Below are 19,386 nucleotides of genomic sequence, written 5' to 3' on the forward strand. Positions count from 1 at the left end.
AAAGATTGAGAATTTGATGTTCTTGAGTTGTATTCTTGAATTGCTTTTGTTCTTGAATATGGGATGAGATTGAGGAGTTCTTGAGAGTTTAAGATCGATTATTAGAGTTTCTTTGAGTTAGATTCTTGTGTATATGCTATGGGTACCTGAATCTAAAGAGATATTGAGAAAAAGAATTGAATCTAGGCGAATTGGGGCTAGAAAATGAAGAAGGAAAAAGTCAGGCAAAACTGGGTACCAGGTCGCAGACCTGTTCCTCAGGATTGTCAAAATCTTCTCCGCGTCACGGGGGTGTCACGGAGTGTTCTGCCTCAAAATTTATTTTGCAACCAAATAATTTAATGCATCTCCGCGTCGCGGGCTTGCTTCCAAACAGTGATTTCTTGATCTTTTCTCATGTTTAACTATCTAAAAACACTCAGATCTTTCCTATCACAAATCACAATCCTTGAATCCATAATTCAATTCAAGGATCAGTTAAGAGTCAAGTCAAGAGAAGTTAAGATAAGTTAAGAGTCAAGTCAAGAGAAGTTCATAGAGTTTTTCAAAAGTCTTTTACAAACGTTTTAACTTTGTTTTAAGACTTGAGTTCAAGTTGAGTAAAGAGTAAAGATTGAAGTTCATTTCTTCAAAAGTATATGGGGACTATGTATTCCAAAAGGGTTTAAAATGTTTTCACATTTAAACAAGAAAAGGAAACCTTGATTTCCAAAGAGCCTTTGAGCTAGTTTTTCAGTAAGGAGCCTTTGAGCTAGTTTTTAGTAAAAAGCCTTTGGGCTAGTTTTCAGTTAAAGAGTAAATGCTTTCACAATAAAGCAAGAAAGGAAACTTTGATTTCCAAGATAGCCTTCGAGCTAAGTTTTTGAGCAATTATCTCAAATCACAGAAAGAAGTATGTTTTTTTTAAAACATAAGAGCTAGTATAATATTTTGGGAGTAGTATTGAGCACAAGTATGGGGGAGAGTTCAGACAACTCACAGCCCCCATAAACCATGTAGCCACCATGGGTAGAAAAGGGTCACACTTTTTAGATGAATCCTCAGTGCTTTTTAGTATAGACTAGTGTAACATCCCACAATCTGAAATAACTACGAAGAAGCTTGTAATTGGAAATAGTCATTTTTGGAAAGAATTCAAAATCTAGAAATTTAGTTAAGTATGGAAAAAGTGAGTTTTTGGTAAACTTCAAACGGTCATAACTCCTAGATCAGGATGATTTAGGTGTAGTTCCAGTTATGTTTGGAAATCCCTTGGAATGATCTTTCCAACGCCGCCGAGTTTGCGCAATTCTGAGTTCGTATGAGTGAGTTATGCCCTCTGGAAGTTGGGCTGTTGGCATAGGGCAGTTCTCTCCGAATTTGTAAGGGTAGTTTGGTCTTTTCCCTAACCATTTTTTTTGGTTATATTAAGGGTTTAGACTGATTTTAAATCAGTTTCCCTTTTTAAAAGTGAGGGTGAGAAGAGGAGAAGAAGAAGCAAGGTTCGTAGAGATCGTCGTGAATTTCGTCGGGGGTGATCCCTATTAAGGTATATGAGATCATAGTGTTGGGTTGGTTCATTCCCCCACACGCCATACTCGTTTTAATTTCCGAGAAAAGATTTGGTTGTGTTTGTTGAAGTCTTGTGGTTGTGTTGAAATTCTTGTTGATTTGGGACATATTTCCGGTTGTGTTTCCAAGTTGAATCTATTGTATGCTGAGGGGTTTTATAACTCTAAGTGTTTGGGGCTGGAACCTTTGAAGTTAAGAAGGTTTAGAGTTGGAAAAAAACAAAGGAGGAAAGTCTTTTTTTTTTGGAAACAGGAGTGGGGTGTCGCGCCTGCCAGCGCGCCCCAAAAGGGACTCTGAAGTCCCCCCCTTGGGGCAGCGCACCGTGCAGAGCTCCCAGCAGGCCCCTCTGAAGTCTGAAGGCTGGCGCCCCGCGCCTCTCAGAGCGCCAAGGACGCCAATCCTTCCCATTCATTCCCCACTTTTTCATACATGCTCCTTGGTAATGTACCTATGTTTTATAGTTGTTTTCAACACTCTAAGGTACATCTAGACATCACAAACTCATTCATAAACATGAGATCATGCACCTTGAATCCATAATCCAATTCGAGGAAAGTTAGGATCAAAGTCAAGTGAAGTTAGAGTCAAGCTTAGAAGTTAAGAAGCAAGTCAAAGCAAGTCTTTAAAGTTTTTTTAGAGTCTTTATTGAACGTTTTAACTTCGTTTTAAGGCTCAAGTTTCAAGTTAAGCCAAGAGTATAGAGTCAAGTTCATCTCTCAAAAGTTATTAGGGAACTAAGTATTCCCAAAGAAGTTTATAAATGTTTTCACATTTAAGATGAGAGGAAACTGAGATTTCCAAAAGAGTTTTGAGCAGTTTGAGTACTATCTCTTTTAAGAAAAAGATGAGTTTTGCAAAAGAGTTTCTAAAACATGATTAGTATGACAATCGAGTATGTCATCAATGTTTAAACAGTATGGTCTCTAGATATACCATCAATGTTTATGCAGTATAACTTCCCGAGTCATCAATGATCATATTAAAATATGATTTTGATATGTTTTTTTTAGAAAGAGTTTTCAAGAGCAATTACCTCTTTTAAGAGGGTAGTTTGAGCAATTATTTCAAACTAAAGAAATAAGTTTGTTTTTAAGGCTTCTGAGCTAAAGTATATTTTGGGGAGTAGTCTTGAGCACCGAATTGGGGACACGAGTTCATATTAACTCAATTCTCCATAAGAACCATGTGGCCAACATGGGATTTAACGGGTCATACTTTTTAGATGATCATGTAAGTTAAGCTAGTGGATCCACTAAGTTAAGTAGTTCTATATGACGGCAAAGTATAGGACAGTTCTGGCAGCGTGGGCAAGACGCTGTATCACCACTTAGATTTATAGTGGTGGTTGTCGGTTAGAGAAACTCCCACAGTAGAAAGTGCATGGTTCCTCAAGGAGTTCTGCTTAGTATGAATGGGGGTATGAGACTTCATTCATGCATTGCACAAGTAGACTTTGAGAGGAAGCATGGTATATTTTTATGATATTATGACTATGATTTTGATGTCATGTTTTAAATAGTTTTACAAATTTTATATATTGCATGTGTATTATTGCTTTATATTGAGTTCAGTTATTCATGAGTTGAATAGAGCCAAGGTAAGTGTTCTTTTGTATTTCTTTCAAGCTTAAGTTGTTTGTTAGCATTCCAACTCGCATACTCGTACATTCAATGTACTGATGCCAGTTGGCCTGCATCTATTTATGACGCAGACGCAGGTACCCAGGATCATCATCCAGCACGCCGTTGATCCAGTTGAGCACTCCAGAGTCAGTGGTGAGCCTCTTTGCATTCTGGAGGACTCTGTTATTTCGTTTTCCCTAGTTTTGCTTTATTGGGATGTTGCGGGGTCTGTCCCAACATCCATCTCAGTGTTATAGAGGCTTCATAGACAGTCAGTCAGTTAGTATTGAGTCTCTCATCTATGCATGTATAAATATTCTATTTTGAGACAAGTTGCCTTTTTGGCCAGATTTTATCATTTAGGTTGCTTTATGACCTTTTATTGCATTGAGTGATTCTGTTGAGTTAAGTTTCCGCTGTGTTAAGAAAGTCAGGCCAAGGGTTCGCTTGGGGCCAACAATGGTCTTCGAGTGTCGGTCCCTCCCAGGGTGTAGGCTCGGGGCATGACAACTAGTGGATCCACTTAGTAGTTCAGGTTCTATACTCATGGCAAGGTATAGGACGCCCCTTGCAGTGTGAGGCAAAATGATGTATCATCACGATAGCTCTTAAGTGATGGTTGTCGGTTAGAGAAACTCCCACAACAATATTTTGTATTTTTATATACATCAGAAATACTTGTATTTTCATATACAAACAGAGTTCATATTGTATCTTTGCATACATACAGAGTTATTATTGTATTTCTAAATACACAGAGTTGAAAACCATGTTTTAAACCTTTTCTTTATACTGCATTTATTTACACTGCTTTATATTGAAATGAGTTGAGTTGAGTTGAGCCAGGTAAGGTCTTCAGTTCCTTTCAAGCTTATGTCTTGTTTTAGAATTCCCCTCGCATACTCGTACATTCAATGTACTGATGCCAGTTGGCCTGCATTCTCTTATGATGCAGACACAGGTAACCAGGATCAACATCCAGCACATCGTTGACCCATTTGAGCACTCAGAGTCCGTTGGTGAGCCTCCTTGCTTTCCAGAGGATCCCCTTTTTCATTACTTTATCATTTTAGTTCATTAGGAAGTTAGGGGTCTTGTCCCGACATCCATCTCAGTTATTAGAGGCTTCGTAGATAGACAGTCAGTTAGTTCATTTGCCTTTACTTTTTATTAGCTTATGTTCAGAATTGAGTTGCCACTTTGGCTAAGTTAAATGTTTATTTCTAAAACATTATGAGTTAAGTTTGAGACAATTGAGTTATCTTGCATTTGAGTTCTTTTCTTAATGCTTAAATTTTTCCGCTTAGTAAGTAAGCCAGGCCAAGGGTTCGCTTAGGGCCAACAATGGTTCTCGAGTGCCGGCCACGCCCAGGGTGTAAGCTCAGGGCGTGACAAAAAATCTCAAATCATGATTTGAAATTCCCAAATCATGTTTTTTTTTGGAGAATTTGGAATTTCATCTCATGACATGAAATCATAAGATGAAATTAGCGTGAGATCGCATGTCCAAACGCTGATTTCATCTCATGATATCATATCGCATGTCCAAACGCCAACTTAACCAAAATATTTTGGGTAACTTGGGCAAAAATAAGTACCCCTTCTCCGATATAGGTGGAAGGAGGACACTTTTGAATCATTTCTAATGTGTCGAGGTTGAGAACATTTTTTAACCTTTTCTATTTTTAATATGAAAAACCAAATAATCAATAAAAAATAATCCGCGAATAACTTATCCCAACATATTTAATTTCAACACGTCTTCAAACCAAACAATCCGTACAGTACTATTTCTTAGAGAGATATTTCTGTCATTGGAGTCTATGACTACCACACAATTTTTTCACTGTTTGAATTATTGTATGTATACTATCAATTATTGTCCTTCTTTTGGTGCCATAAACAACCAGCAAAAGAAAACTTGGGAAAACTTTGGTGCTAAGGAAGAAGACGACTTTGTGAAGGAGCAAACGCAACAATGGCCGATCCTGTAATTGGTGCTACTGTTCAAGTTGTGCTTGAGAAGCTGCTTTCTCTCTTTATTGAGGAGGTCAAAACTTTAAGGAACTGCAAGAAAAATCTCAGAATGCTGACAAAATATGTAACCATGATCCAAGCTTTCATTCATGATGCTGAAAGACGACAAATTGAAGATAAGGCTGTGGAAGAATGGCTTAAGATGCTTGAGAGAATTGCTGAAGATGCTGAAAATGTGTTTGACAAATTCACATATGAATCTCTCAAAGCACAGGTGATGAACAACCGAACCAAACTAATGGAAAAGGTCAGTCACTTCTTTTCTCATACTGCTTTCAAGTACAAAATGTCTCGAAAAATAAAAAGCATCAATGAAGACCTGAGGGATATCAATCAGTTAGCCAACAACCTCGGTCTCCAATCACTGATGGTTCCTTCTCGGAAAATGCTACCAATTCGAGAAACAGATTCCATAGTAGTTGCTTCGGATGTTGTTGGTAGAGACAAAGATGTTGCTGAAATAAAGGATAAGATGTTGAACATGAGAGAAGAAGTTGTTCTGTGTGCCATTCCCATAGTGGGCATGGGGGGTTTAGGGAAAACTACTATTGCTAAGAGAATTTGCAATGATGAAGAGATCATAAAGCACTTTGAAAAGAGTGTTTGGTTGTGTCTACCTGAAATGTCAGACACTAAGAGCTTTCTTGAACAGATCCTCCAATCATTGACAGGGCGAAAACTTGAGGTCCCAACCAGGGATATGATAGTCAAGAAACTTCGAGATGAGCTAGGAGGAAAAAGATATTTGCTTGTCTTAGATGATTTGTGGCATGTTGACCTTCCAGTGTGGGATGAGTTCATGGACAGCTTGAGAGGAATAAACACTTCCAGAGGAAACTGCATTCTTGTGACGACTCGTATGAAACTGGTGGCATCCACTGTAGCAGCAGTAGGTCCTCATATGTTGGAAAAGTTAGCAAAAGATCATTGTTGGTCGATTTTAAAAAAAAAAAGCATTTGTTGATGGGGAAGTTCCAGAGGAAATACTGAGTGTGGAGGACAGGATTGTTGAAATGTGTCAAGGTCTATCGTTGGCAGCAAGTGTGTTGGGAGGCCTCTTCCGCAACAAAAAGAAACATGAATGGTGGGCAATTCTTGATGGAAACCCCCTTGTTGCAGATGAAAATAGCTTGAAGAACATCCTAAAACTCAGCTATGTTAATCTACCATCTCCATATCTAAAAAAATGTTTTGCTTACTTTGCAATGTTTCCAAAAGATTTTAAGTTTGAAAAGGACCAACTAATCCAACTCTGGATGGCAGAAGGGTTTCTTCGTCCAAGTCAAGAGATTCCTGTTATGGAAGACATCGGGAACAAGTTTTTTCAAATACTGTTGCAATATTCCTTGCTGCAAGATGTTGAGCTAGATGAGCACAACAATATAACACAATGTAAGATGCATGATCTTGTGCACGATTTGGCTGGAGATACATTAAAATCTAAACTATTTGATACGGAAAGTGTTGGAGGTAAAAATCTTTCTCAAGTTCGATACTTTGGATGGGACTCACCAACTGATCAGATAGATAAGATAAACGAGCCAGGACGTTTGTGCACATTGTTCTGGAAAAGCAATATATCTGATGATGTGCTATTGAGCTTTCAGTTCTTGAGAGTTTTAAATTTATCCGGATCACGCATCGAGGAGTTGTCAGCCTCAATCGGCAAGCTAATATACTTGAGATATCTTGATCTCTCCAACACTGAGATCTATGCCTTGCCCAACTCCATTTGCAAGCTCTACAATTTGCAAACATTTAGAGTCAATGACTGTCGTTCACTCTGGAAGCTTCCAGAAGAAATGGCAAATATGATAAGTTTGAGACACATATATTGGTACGAACGTTATGGATCAGATATGCAGACGCCACTTAATATGGGGCAATTGACTAGTCTTCAGACGCTACAGTTTTTTTACGTACGTTCAGAGAAAGGTCATCGGATAGAAGAATCAGGTCGTTTGAAAAACCTTAGAGGTGAATTGAAGATCAAACATCTCCAATTAGTTGGAAATAAAGAATAGGCTCAAACAACATATTTACAGGAGAAACCAAATATCTACAAGCTGGCATATTTGTGGTCCCATGACGAATCAGAAGGCTGTGAGATCAATGATGAGCATGTGTTGGATGGTCTTCAATCGCATCCTAACTTGAAAGACTTATTAGTGGTGGACTATTTAGGGACTAAATTTCCTTCATGGTTCAGTGAAGAGTTGCTACCAAATTTGGTCAAGTTGAAATTAAGTGGTTGCAAAAGGTGCAAAGAAATTCCATCCCTTGGCCAACTGAAATTCCTTCGGCATCTTGAGCTGGTAGGATTCCATTAGTTGGAATGCATTGGACCTGCTTTATATGGTGTTGAGATTAGCAATATTGGATCAAGCAGCAAAATCCAAGTGTTCCCGTTATTAAAAGAACTAGTTTTGAAGGATATGCGCAGCCTTATTGAGTGGAAGGGGGATGAAGTTGGAGTAAGAATGTTTCCTAGGCTTGAGAAGTTGAGGATTACAGACTGTTCACTGTTAAAAAGTACTCCAAGTCAATTTGAAATCCTGCGTGGATTAAGAATTGAAGGAGTTGACAGTGTAATGCCATTGTTGAACTTGTGCAACAACTTGACATCTCTTGTGAATCTTGATGTTAGGAATGTGAAAGAGCTCACTTGTCTTCCAGATGAGATGCTACGCAACAACGTTTCTCTTCAATACCTATCAGTCTCATGCTGCAGAGAGTTTCGTGAATTGCCACGAAGCTTGTACAATCTCTATTCTCTTAAGAGATTAGAAATATGGTACTGCGCCAATTTCAGTTCTTTTCCTGTTCCCTGTGGAGAGAACTATTTGACTAACCTCCGAAGATTGCTTTAGTTCAATTGTAATGGATTGACCAGCTTACCAAGTGGAATGCTAGAGCATTGTCGGTCTCTGGAAGTTTTTAGTGTCAGCAATTGTAACAACTTAGTTTCATTGCCTATACACGTGTGGGAAATGTTGGGAAAAAATGGACAAACACAAAAATATATATGGTAAAAGTAATGGAAATAAAATGGGAAAATAATGACACCAAGAATTTTACGTGGAAACCCTTCTAAATAAGGGAAAAACCACGGGCCAAGAGGAGCAACTGATATCACTATAGTAAGGAATTTTACACTGTGTAGTCACGAATACAATACTTAAAGTGACTACTACACACTCAAAAGGAATAACACTCTTTTGATTTCCACCTTACTAAAATATCGCTCACACTCTATTTTTCTTCACAGACTATTTTCTTATATAGTCTATGGAAACCTCACAGCTCTCTAAATATTTTACTCTCTCTGTGAATTGGTGTGTTTAGAAATGAGCAAAATGGCTCCTTTTATAGAAGAAATCAACAACATTTTTTCAACATCCACCGATATGTTTCTCAACATTTGCTGCCAACTATTGACAATTGCATGCAGCAATTGTTGAAAAATAATAATTGTCAAAGGTGCAGCAAATGTTGAAAACACTTATAATTGAATAATGGGGATGGACCCCACAAATCTCCCCCTCCAGTCCCATTCACTGGAATGAGGTATCTTTATCTTCTTTAGAGAGAGCTCATACCCACAAGTTCTTTGCATAACTCAAACTTGTCTTTCGGTATCATCTTAGTCAGCATATCTGCAGGATTTTCACTTGTGTGGATCTTTTTGACGTGAAATGATTCATTCTCCACTTCATCACGAATCCAATGATATCTGACGTCAATGTGTTTTGTTCTTGCGTGGTACATGGAGTTCTTGCTCAAGTCTATTGCACTCTGACTGTCACAATAGACAACATACTCCATCTGTTGCAATTCAAGTTCTTGAAGAAATCGCTTTAGCCATATCATCTCCTTGCCGGCTTCAGTATCTGCAATATACTCAGCTTCAGTTGTAGATAGTGCAACACACTTCTGCAACTTTGACTGCCATGATATAGCTCCCCCTGAAAAAGTAAACAAATATCCAGTAGTGGATTTTCTGTTATCAAGGTCACCTGCCATATCAGCATCTGTATAGCCCTTCAAGATTGGATCTGATGCTCCAAAACACAAGCATTCATCTGAGCTTCCTCTAAGATACCTAAGTATCCACTTCACAGCTTCCCAATGCTCTTTTCCTGGATTGTCGAGAAATCTGCTGACAACACCAACTGCGTAAGTAATATCAAGTCTAGTGCATACCATTGCATACATTAGACTTCCGACGACGGAGGAATATGGAATTTTGGCCATGTTCTTTTTTTCCTCCCTAGTTGTAGGACACATCTTCTTGCTCAACTTCATATGACCAGCAAGAGGTGTACTAACAGACTTAGCACTCTTCATATTGAAGCGCTCTAGTACACGTTCAATGTACTTTTTCTGTGACAAAAAAATCTTCATTTCATCTCTGAGACGAGTAATTCTCATGCCCAAAATTTGCTTGGCATGACCCAAGTCTTTCATAGCAAAAGACTTACGCAGCTCTTTCTTCAACTCATCAATCTTGGAAGTATTCTTGCCCACAATCAACATATCATCCACATACAACAAGAGGATGATTAAATCATTGTCTGAAATTTTTTGTACAAATACACAATGATCTGAAGAAGTCTTCTTATAGCCTTGCTCCCCCATAACAGATTCAAATTTCTTGTACCACTGTCTAGGAGCTTGCTTTAGGCCATAAAGACTCTTTTTGAGTTTGCACACAAAATTTTCTTTACCTACTACTTTGAAGCCCTCAGGTTGTTCCATATAAATCTCTTCTTCTAGGTCACCGTGAAGGAAAGCCGTCTTCACATCCATCTGCTCAATCTCTAAATTAAGACTAGCAGCCAAACCCAGAACTGTGAGAATCGAGGACATTTTGACAACAGGAGAAAATATTTCGTCAAAGTCAATACCCTTCCTTTGACCAAATCCCTTAACAACCAATCTAGCTTTGTACCTGGGGTTCAAGTTGTGTTCTTCAACTTTAACTTTGAACACCCACTTGTTCTTCAAAGCTCTCATGCCCTTGGGCAATTTTACCAACTCATAAGTGTGGTTCTCATGCAGAGATTTCATCTCATCTTGCATGGCTTCAATCCATTGATTCTTGTGCTCATCTTCCATGGCCTCCTCGTAACATTCAGGTTCTCCCCCGTCAGTGAGTAACACATACTCATTGGGTGAATAACGAGAGGAAGGAACCCGTTGTCTTGTGGACCTCCTAAATGGAATATTTGATTCGTCCACAACTTCATGAGCAGGAGGATCATCAATAACAATATCATTGTTATTATCAACATCAACATGTTGATTCGATACATGATTATGGGCGTCACCATGATCATCAAGCCCAATAACATCATGCATACTTGTGTGAGGAACTTCATTTGGATAAACTATGCCATCAAAACTTGAAGATTCTAGCTTCTCCGCTTTGTCAATATCTTCAATTGTTTGATTCTCCATGAAAATAATATCACGGCTTCTCACAAGTTTCTTCTCAATTGGATCATATAGCCTGTAACAAAATTCATCAAGGCCATATCCAACAAAGATGCACTGTCTTGTCTTGGCATCTAATTTTGACCTCTCATCTTTCGGCACATGTACAAAAGCTTTGCAACCAAATACTCTCAAATGGTCATAGGAAACATCCTTTCCATACCAAACACTATTTGGTACATTACTTTGCAAAGCAACAGCAGGAGATAAATTAATAACATGTGCAGCAGTCAATAAAGCCTCACCCCAAAATGAGCTCGACAATTTTGCTTCAGAAAGCAAACATCTAACTCTTTCCATCAAGGTCTTGTTCATCCTCTCAGCCAAACCATTTAGCTGAGGAGTCTTAGGAGGAGTTTTCTGGTGTCTAATGCCTTGATGCTTGCAGTATTCGTCAAATGGTCCACAATATTCACCACCATTATCAGTACGAATACATTTCAATTTCTTTCCAGTTTCTCTTTCAACTGAAGCCTGAAACTGCTTGAAGACACCTAACACTTGGTCTTTAGTCTTCAAGACATAGACCCAAAGTTTTCTCGAGCAGTCGTCAATAAAAGTGACAAAGTAGAATGCACCACCCAATGTCTTTGTCTTCATTGGACCGCATAAATCAGAGTGCACCAATTCAAGCAACTCTGTCTTTCTTGAAGGAGGGTAAGACTTAAAGGAAACTCTATTTTGTTTACCAGCCAAGCAGTGCTCACACTTTTCTAATTTAGCACTTTTGAAATTTGACAATAATTTCTTCTTGGCTAGAACATTAAGTCCTTTCTCGCTGATGTGGCTAAGCCTCTTGTGCCATAACGTTGAAGAGCTATCGCTTTCAACCACATTCACCATATCAACACAAGCAGAGGCCGTAGTCCAGTATAGACCACGACGTTTGTTACCACGAGCCACAACCAAGGAACCCTTAATGAGTTTCCATTTTCCATCACCGTTGGTACTAACATATCCTTCATCATCCAAAACACCAACAGAAATAAGGTGTAGACGAACATCAGGAGCATGTTTCACATTGTTCAAAACTAGTTTAGTTCCACCACTAGTTTTCAAACAAATTGTACCAATACCAACCACCCTAGAAACAGTCTCATTACCCATACTCAAGTTTCCAAAATCACCAGGAGTATAGGAAGAGAAAAAATCCTTCCTTGATGTCACGTGAGATGCGGCACCAGTGTCCACAACCCAGCTTGACTCATCACAAGCAATATTTATCATATCCGTATCAAGGACAGTAACAAGATCTTCGGTGGTGACGGTGGCGACGGTGGCTAGGCAATTTTCATTGCCATCTTCTTTAGCTTCCTCTTTGTTTTTATTCTCCCTCTTCAACTTTCTGCAGAACTTCTTTGTGTGCCCTTTCATGCCACAATGATAGCACTCAATATCCTTAAGCCTGCCTTTGGATTTGCTCCTATTTTGTTCTCTATTTTGAGAACCACGAGTTTTGTTTCTCCCCCTGGAGCCAGTTATCAGGACATCTGACGAAGAGGAACCTTGGGATTTTCTTCTCATCTCTTCGTTCAAGACACTACTCTTGGCGGAATACATTGAGATCACACCATTCGGAGCAGAATTTGACAATGAAGTTCTAAATGTTTCCCAAGAGTCTGGTAGGGAACCAAGTAGAAGCAAGCCTTGAATTTCTTCATCAAATTTGATGCCCATAGCAGATAATTGGTTCATGATCCTCTGAAAATTATTCAGATGGTCTGTCATCGGAGAACCATCATGATACTTTAAACTCAACATCTGCTTTATCAAGAACATTTTGTTGTTGCCAGTCTTCCGAGCATACAAACTTTCAAGATGCTCCCATAGGGTTCGAGCATGTGTCTCCCCAGAAATATGGTTCAACACATTATCGTCAACCCATTGCCTAATGAATCCACAAACCTGTCTGTGCAACAGATTCCACTCTTCATCTGTTTTATTATCAGGCTTTACAGTGGTAAAGACTGGTTGATAAAAATTCTTGACATAAAGTAGATCTTCCATTTTCCCCTTCCAAATGGCATAATTAACACCATTCAAAGTGATCATTCTACTTGTGTTGGCTTCCATCGTTTTCCCCCCTAAAAATAGTTATTGCAAACCAAAGTAAATCTTTTCTGATGTGGAGGTTCAGACTGTGCTGCAACCACAGAGCATACTCAGATAAAACCTTGGCTCTGATACCAGTTTGTTGGGAAAAACGCGGACAAGAGGAGCAGCTGATATCACTATAGTAAGGAATTTTACACTGTGTAGTCACGAATACAATACTTAAAGTGACTACTACACACTCAAAAGGAATAACACTCTTTTGATTTCCACCTTACTAAAATATCGCTCACACTCTATTTTTCTTCACAGACTATTTTCTTATATAGTCTATGGAAACCTCACAGCTCTCTAAATATTTTACTCTCTCTGTGAATTGGTGTGTTTAGAAATGAGCAAAATGGCTCCTTTTATAGAAGAAATCAACAACATTTTTTCAACATCCACCGATATGTTTCTCAACATTTGCTGCCAACTATTGACAATTGCAAGCAGCAATTGTTGAAAAACAATAATTGTCAAAGGTGCAGCAAGTGTTGAAAACACTTATAATTGAATAATGGGGATGGACCCCATAGGAAATGCCTTCACTTTCCTATTTGGGTTTATCAGATTGTCCCAAATTGATTAGTTTACCCGCAGGGGGCCTTCACTGTCTCACCGGGTTAAGGGAATTGCATATTGGTCCTTTCTCAGAGATGGTGGATTTTGAGGCATTCCAATTGATTTTTAATGGCATTCAGCAGCTGTTGTCCCTTCGTAGATTGGATGTGTGGGGACGTGGGCACTGGGATTCTCTGCCCTATCAGCTTATGCAACTCTCTGCCCTAAGAGAGATCTATATATATGATTTTGGAATCGAGGCTCTTCCTCATAGATTTGACAACTTTACTTCTCTTGAAACATTATGGCTAGTGAGGAGCAAACAGCTACGATATGTGGACTTCTCAGCTGCCATGCCCAAATTACATTATCTGGAGATTCGTGATTGTCCATTATTAGAAGCTCTGTCGGATGGGCTCGGTAAACTTGCTTCTTTGGAAAAGTTATGTTTATGGAGCTGTGAAAAACTAGAGCATCTGCCATCCAGAGATGCCATGCGACGCCTCACTAAACTACGGAAGCTGGAAATTGGAGGCTGCCCAAAGTTAAAAGGAATTTGCATCAATCAGAGTAGCCCAAACTCCCAGTGGTCCAACATTTCCCATATTCCAAAAATTGAAGTCGGTGGGAGGATAATTCAGAACTTAAGTAAGTCTATGTTTCTCTTTCACTTTCTGATCAGTCAATTTTTTAAATATTATTTTCCCCGTGTTTCCAGAAAAGAAGTTCTGTTTGTAGTTCAACATTTTTTTCTGCAATTATTTTGACATAAAGAATGCAAAATTATTAATCAATTGCATTTGTGCTATGCTTTCAGCATTCTGCTTGTCCACTTGAACTGAATTGTTCTTTCTCTAAATTCTTCAAGTATGGTATATCTTGATATGATTTAATCATAAGATTTTTGTTTTTTTTCCTTATAGGTTACTAGTTTCAAGGCCATGCTAGAACGTCAATTTGGTATTTGACTTGTTCTAACGCAGAGATAACTCCGGAAGCATTTTATTTCTTACAAATGAGTTTTGGCATTTGGACCAGGTACATACTATATTTCTTAAATTTATTAAGTAATTTTCAGTACTTATTTCATTTTACTTTTTCTAATTGCATCAATCAACTATCTATGAAATTGTGTAAGTGTTAGAATGTAAGTTGTTAGGAAGAGACTACATTAGTTTCGGTCGATTTGGTGTTTCTATGTTTGTACCATAATTTCCCATAAGTTATGAAGTAAAAGGAATAATAAGTTATGTGGAATGCCCATTATACTGAAATAACAAATAACTTTTTTGAAGGCGAAGACCTAGGACTTGAATGGGTCAACCAGTTTGAAGACGATCTGTCCATTAGATGTACAAGATTTCCATGTAAGCTTCTTCGAAATTGTTAATCTCCTAGAAAGGAAAAAGCTGACTGGAATGTCAATATAAGTTTCTTAATAGACATTCTCGTTACTTTCACTTTCATTAAAACTCTCGCGATTGAAGGACTTCAAAAAAGAAAGTTACAAAAGACTGCTATTTATTGAATCTTATAGCAAAGAGTTCCCCATTGGCTCTAAAAATGTCCTTAACAGCATCTGTTCATCTTTATAGGTCTTGTAATGAGCTGATTCTCCATTCACGAAGTTCAAAATGTGTGCGAAAACTGACTTTTACGGATTCCTGTGTTTCGTAGACTGGAAAAGACTTGTCTGAGATTTGACAGCAGAGGCCTTTCTTGCACAATGTTCATGCTGTACCTGCCTTTCTTACAGCCCTCTTGGCTTTTGTTTGTGCATAATAAACAAAAAAAGTAATATAGCTTTAATGTTTGTCTTAATTGATTGATGTTCCATGACAGTAAATATTCTTTGCAAAATACTTCATATGCCAAAGCAAAAATAAAAAACAAAAATAAAAAACAAAAAATGGGCAAGCAGATTACAAGGTGGAAAATCGAACTCTTACCAACAATGTTAAAGTTCAGATAGCCAACCAACTGAACTACAGATTCTTCTTCTTTGACTTGTCTAATCAAGCGCGCTGAAGAATTCTGTTGTGGGAAAACATTGGAAATCATGGAGTTGTGCTTTTTGAATACTAGTTTCTGAGTACGTGCGTTGCACGTGTGACCCATGCAAGTTTTTATAGATCCATTACAACGACTAAGTATATATGAAAATATATTATTAGTAATAAAACAACAATTACAAATAAATTTTTAAAAGGGTGACAAAAACAACATTTATATATATATATATATATATATATATATATATACATATTCTATATTATTTTAAAAGGGAGTTTATGCCCAAGTTCTACTATATAATAAATAATATTCAAGAAAGTCCCAATCTTGAATATTATATATTATACTTGGGTATAAAATAGAATTTTAAAAGTCCCACAAATATAATATATAATATTCAAGATTGGGAAAAGTCTCAATCTTGAATATTATATATTATACTTGGGCCTAAACTCTCTTTTATAATATAGTAGAATAAGTCATTTGTAAATGATATATGTTGCTTCCTTGATTGAGACTTTTCCATTTGTGAGATATATATATATATATATATTCTATATTATTTTAAAAGGGAGTTTATACCCAAGTTCTACTATTTAATAAATATAATATATAATATTCAAGAAAGTCTCAATCTTGAATATTATATAGTATACTTGGGTATAAAATAGAATTTTAAAAGTCCCACAAGTATAATATATAATATTCAAGATTGGAAAAATTCCAATCTTGAATATTATATATTATACTTGGGCCTAAACTCTCTTTTATAATATAGTAGAATATATATATATATATATATATATATATAAAATATGATGATGATTTTGATGTCAGGAATACTTTCTGCCACTTGTTTTTATTAACATAAAATATGAGCAAGACAAAAATTACATGGCGTTAAGGATTACAACGTAACTTGTGAACCAAATCCACAAATAAATTATGAAATAAACAAAGTAGCAACTATGTTTACAAAAAAGAAAATTCCTTATCATATTTATTATACATAGAGGTGCAACTGTGCAAAGTCCTATTCAAATAAAGCTGGCAGCCAATGGGTATGGTCCCACATGTTAAGTGTTCATTATCAATTTTAGCACTTCTATCCAAACACAGTACACTATTGTTTATTTGTAGTATATATTATCTCCGTCCATTTTTACTTGTCAAATTTTGAGTTGGCATACCAATTAAAAAAATAATTATTAGAATAATGAGTTTATCATTTTACTTCTATTAATTAATAGGATCATAAAATATATTTACTAACGGTACTTTTTAATAGAAAATTGTCCTTGCTTAGTTTGTCAAAAATGACAAGTAACAAATTAGGAAATATTTGAAAGAAAATTCTACAAAAGCCAGAGTATTATTAGTAGTCTTAGAGAGATATTTGTGTCATTGATGTCATGACTACCATTCAATTTTTTCCCACTGTTTGAATTATTGTGTTTCCTTTAGTGGTCCATAAACAACTACCAAAACAAGATTTCACCCAAAACATTGAGAAAGAGCAAAAGCAACAATGGCATTTGGGAGCCAATAAGTGGATCCAATAGCTAATCGTCACGTTTTAAAAAAATTATTTAAATGATAATTTGTTATAAAAGTAGTTGATATTGGACCCAAAGATGGATGATAGGGGTATTTGGGAGCCAATAAGTGGATGGAAGGTAGTTTTGTACCATTTCCAATGGTTTAAGGGTATTTTAGGCCCTTTTCCGTTTTCTTTTTATACTCTGTAATAACTACTATACAATCAATTTTTTTTAGTGGAAGAAAACTGGTGTAGAGGAAGAAGACGACTTTGTGAAGGAGCAAAAACAACAATGGCCGTCTGTTTGTGCTCATTACCAACTCTAATTATTGTTTGACCTCCTCACCCATCTCTATGTACTAAACAACACCTTGTGTCATATAGTATTTGGATCTACGTACGAACCAATCAGTTAACAATCTATCAATCTATCATTGAGCTATTGAGGAATAACAGGAGATTCGATAAGTTAATATTGAGGTGAGTTCCATTGATTCATAATTTGTTTTCATACTTAAAGGAAATCTTTATCCTCTGAATCTATATACTCCTCCTTCATAACTTGCTTTTGTGTAGAGGAGGGAGCAAAAACAACAATGGCCGATCCTGTAATTGGTGCTACTGTTCAAGTTGTACTTGAGAAGCTGCTTTCGCTCACTATTGAGGAGGCCAAAACTTTAAGGAACTGCAAGAAAAATCTCAGAATGCTCACAAAATATATATCCATGATCCAAGCTTTCATTCATGATGCTGAAAGACGACAAGTCGAAGATCAGGCTGTGGAAGAATGGCTCAAGATGCTTGAGAGAATTGCTGAAGATGCTGAAAATGTGTTTGACAAATTCACATATGAATCTCTTAAAGCACAAGTGATGAAAAACCGAGCCAAACTAATGGAAAAAGTCCGTAGCTTCTTTTCTAATACTACTTTCAAGTACAAAATGTCTCGAAAAATCAACAACATCAATGAAGAGTTGAGGGCAATCAATCAGTTAGACAATGACCTCGGTCTCCAATCACTGACTGTTCCTTCTCGCAAAATACTACAAATCAGAGAAACAGATTCCTTAGTAGTTGCTTCGGATGTTGTTGGTAGAGACAAAGATATTGCTGAAATAAAGGATAAGATGTTGAACATGAGAGAGGAAGTTGTTCTATGTGCCATTCCCATAGTGGGCATGGGGGGTTTAGGGAAAACTACTATTGCTAAGAGAATTTTCAACGATGAACAAATACAGCAGCAGTTCGAAAAGAGAGTTTGGTTGTGCCTACCTGAAATGGCAGAAACTAAGAGCTTTCTTGAACTGATCCTTGAATCATTGACAGAGAGGAAAGCTGAGGTCCTGAGCAGAGATATAATAGTCAAGAAGCTCCGAGATGAACTGACAGGAAGAAAGTACTTGCTTGTCCTGGATGATCTGTGGCACATGGACCCAACATTGTGGCATGAGTTCTTGAACACCTTGAGAGGACTAAATACATGCCGAGGAAACTTCATTCTCGTGACAACTAGTATGGCACTGGTGGCGTCCACAGTAGCAACAATAAGTCCTCATATGTTGGAAAAATTAGCAGAAGATCATTGTTGGTCCATTTTCAAACAAAGAGCGTTTGTGGATGGGGAAGTTCCGGAGGAAATGCTGAGCATGAAGAACAAGATTGTTGAAATGTGTCAAGGTCTACCGTTGGCAGCAAGTGTGTTGGGAGGCCTCTTATGCAACAAGGATAAACATGAATGGCAGGCAATTCTTGATGGCAACCTCCTTGTTGCAGGGGAAAATATCAGAATGAAGATCCTAAAACTAAGCTATGATTATCTATCATCTCCGCATCTGAAGAAATGTTTTGGTTACTTTGCTATGTTTCCAAAAGATTTTGAGTTTGAGAAGGACCAACTAATCCAACTCTGGATGGCAGAAGGGTTTCTTCGTCCAAGTCAAGAGATCCCTGTGATGGAAGACGTAGGGAACAAGTTTTTTCAACTTTTGTTGCAATATTCCTTGCTGCAAGATTTTGAGCTAGATGAGCACAACAATATAACACACTGTAAGATGCATGATCTTGTGCATGATTTGGCTGGAGATACATTAAAATCTAAACTATTTGATACAAAAAGTGTTGGAGGTGAAAATCTTTCTCAAGCTCGATACTTTGGATGGGACTCACCAAGTGATCAAATGGATACGATAAATGAGGCAGGACGTTTGTGCACATTGTTCTGGAAAAGCAATATATCTGATGATATGCTATTGAGCTTTCAGTTCTTGAGAGTTCTAAATTTGTCCAGATCAGGCATCAAGGAGTTGTCAGCCAAAATCAGCAAGCTGATACACTTGAGATATCTTGATATCTCCAACACTCAGATCGAAGACTTCCCCAACTCCATTTGCCAGCTCTACAATTTGCAAACATTTAGAGTCAATGACTGTTCTTCACTCAAGAAGCTTCCAGAAGAAATGGCAAATATGATAT

At 37.4% G+C, this 19,386-nt stretch overlaps 1 protein-coding gene across 1 annotated transcript in view; it reads left to right on the top strand.

The window, feature by feature from the left end:
• Positions 1-5,131: 5,131 nt before the first annotated feature.
• Positions 5,132-19,386, top strand: part of LOC125825593 (putative disease resistance protein RGA1) — a 163,088-nt gene continuing 148,833 nt past the window's right edge. The window contains exon 1 of the mRNA XM_049504916.1: positions 5,132-5,457. Coding sequence (XP_049360873.1) covers positions 5,152-5,457 — 306 coding nt within the window. The 5' untranslated portion in view covers positions 5,132-5,151. The remainder of the gene's footprint in view (positions 5,458-19,386) is intronic.

This window comes from Solanum verrucosum, unplaced genomic scaffold, assembly GCF_900185275.1.
Source record: "Solanum verrucosum unplaced genomic scaffold, falcon-dt-bn FXZP01000140.1, whole genome shotgun sequence".
Classification (NCBI taxonomy): domain Eukaryota; kingdom Viridiplantae; phylum Streptophyta; class Magnoliopsida; order Solanales; family Solanaceae; genus Solanum; species Solanum verrucosum.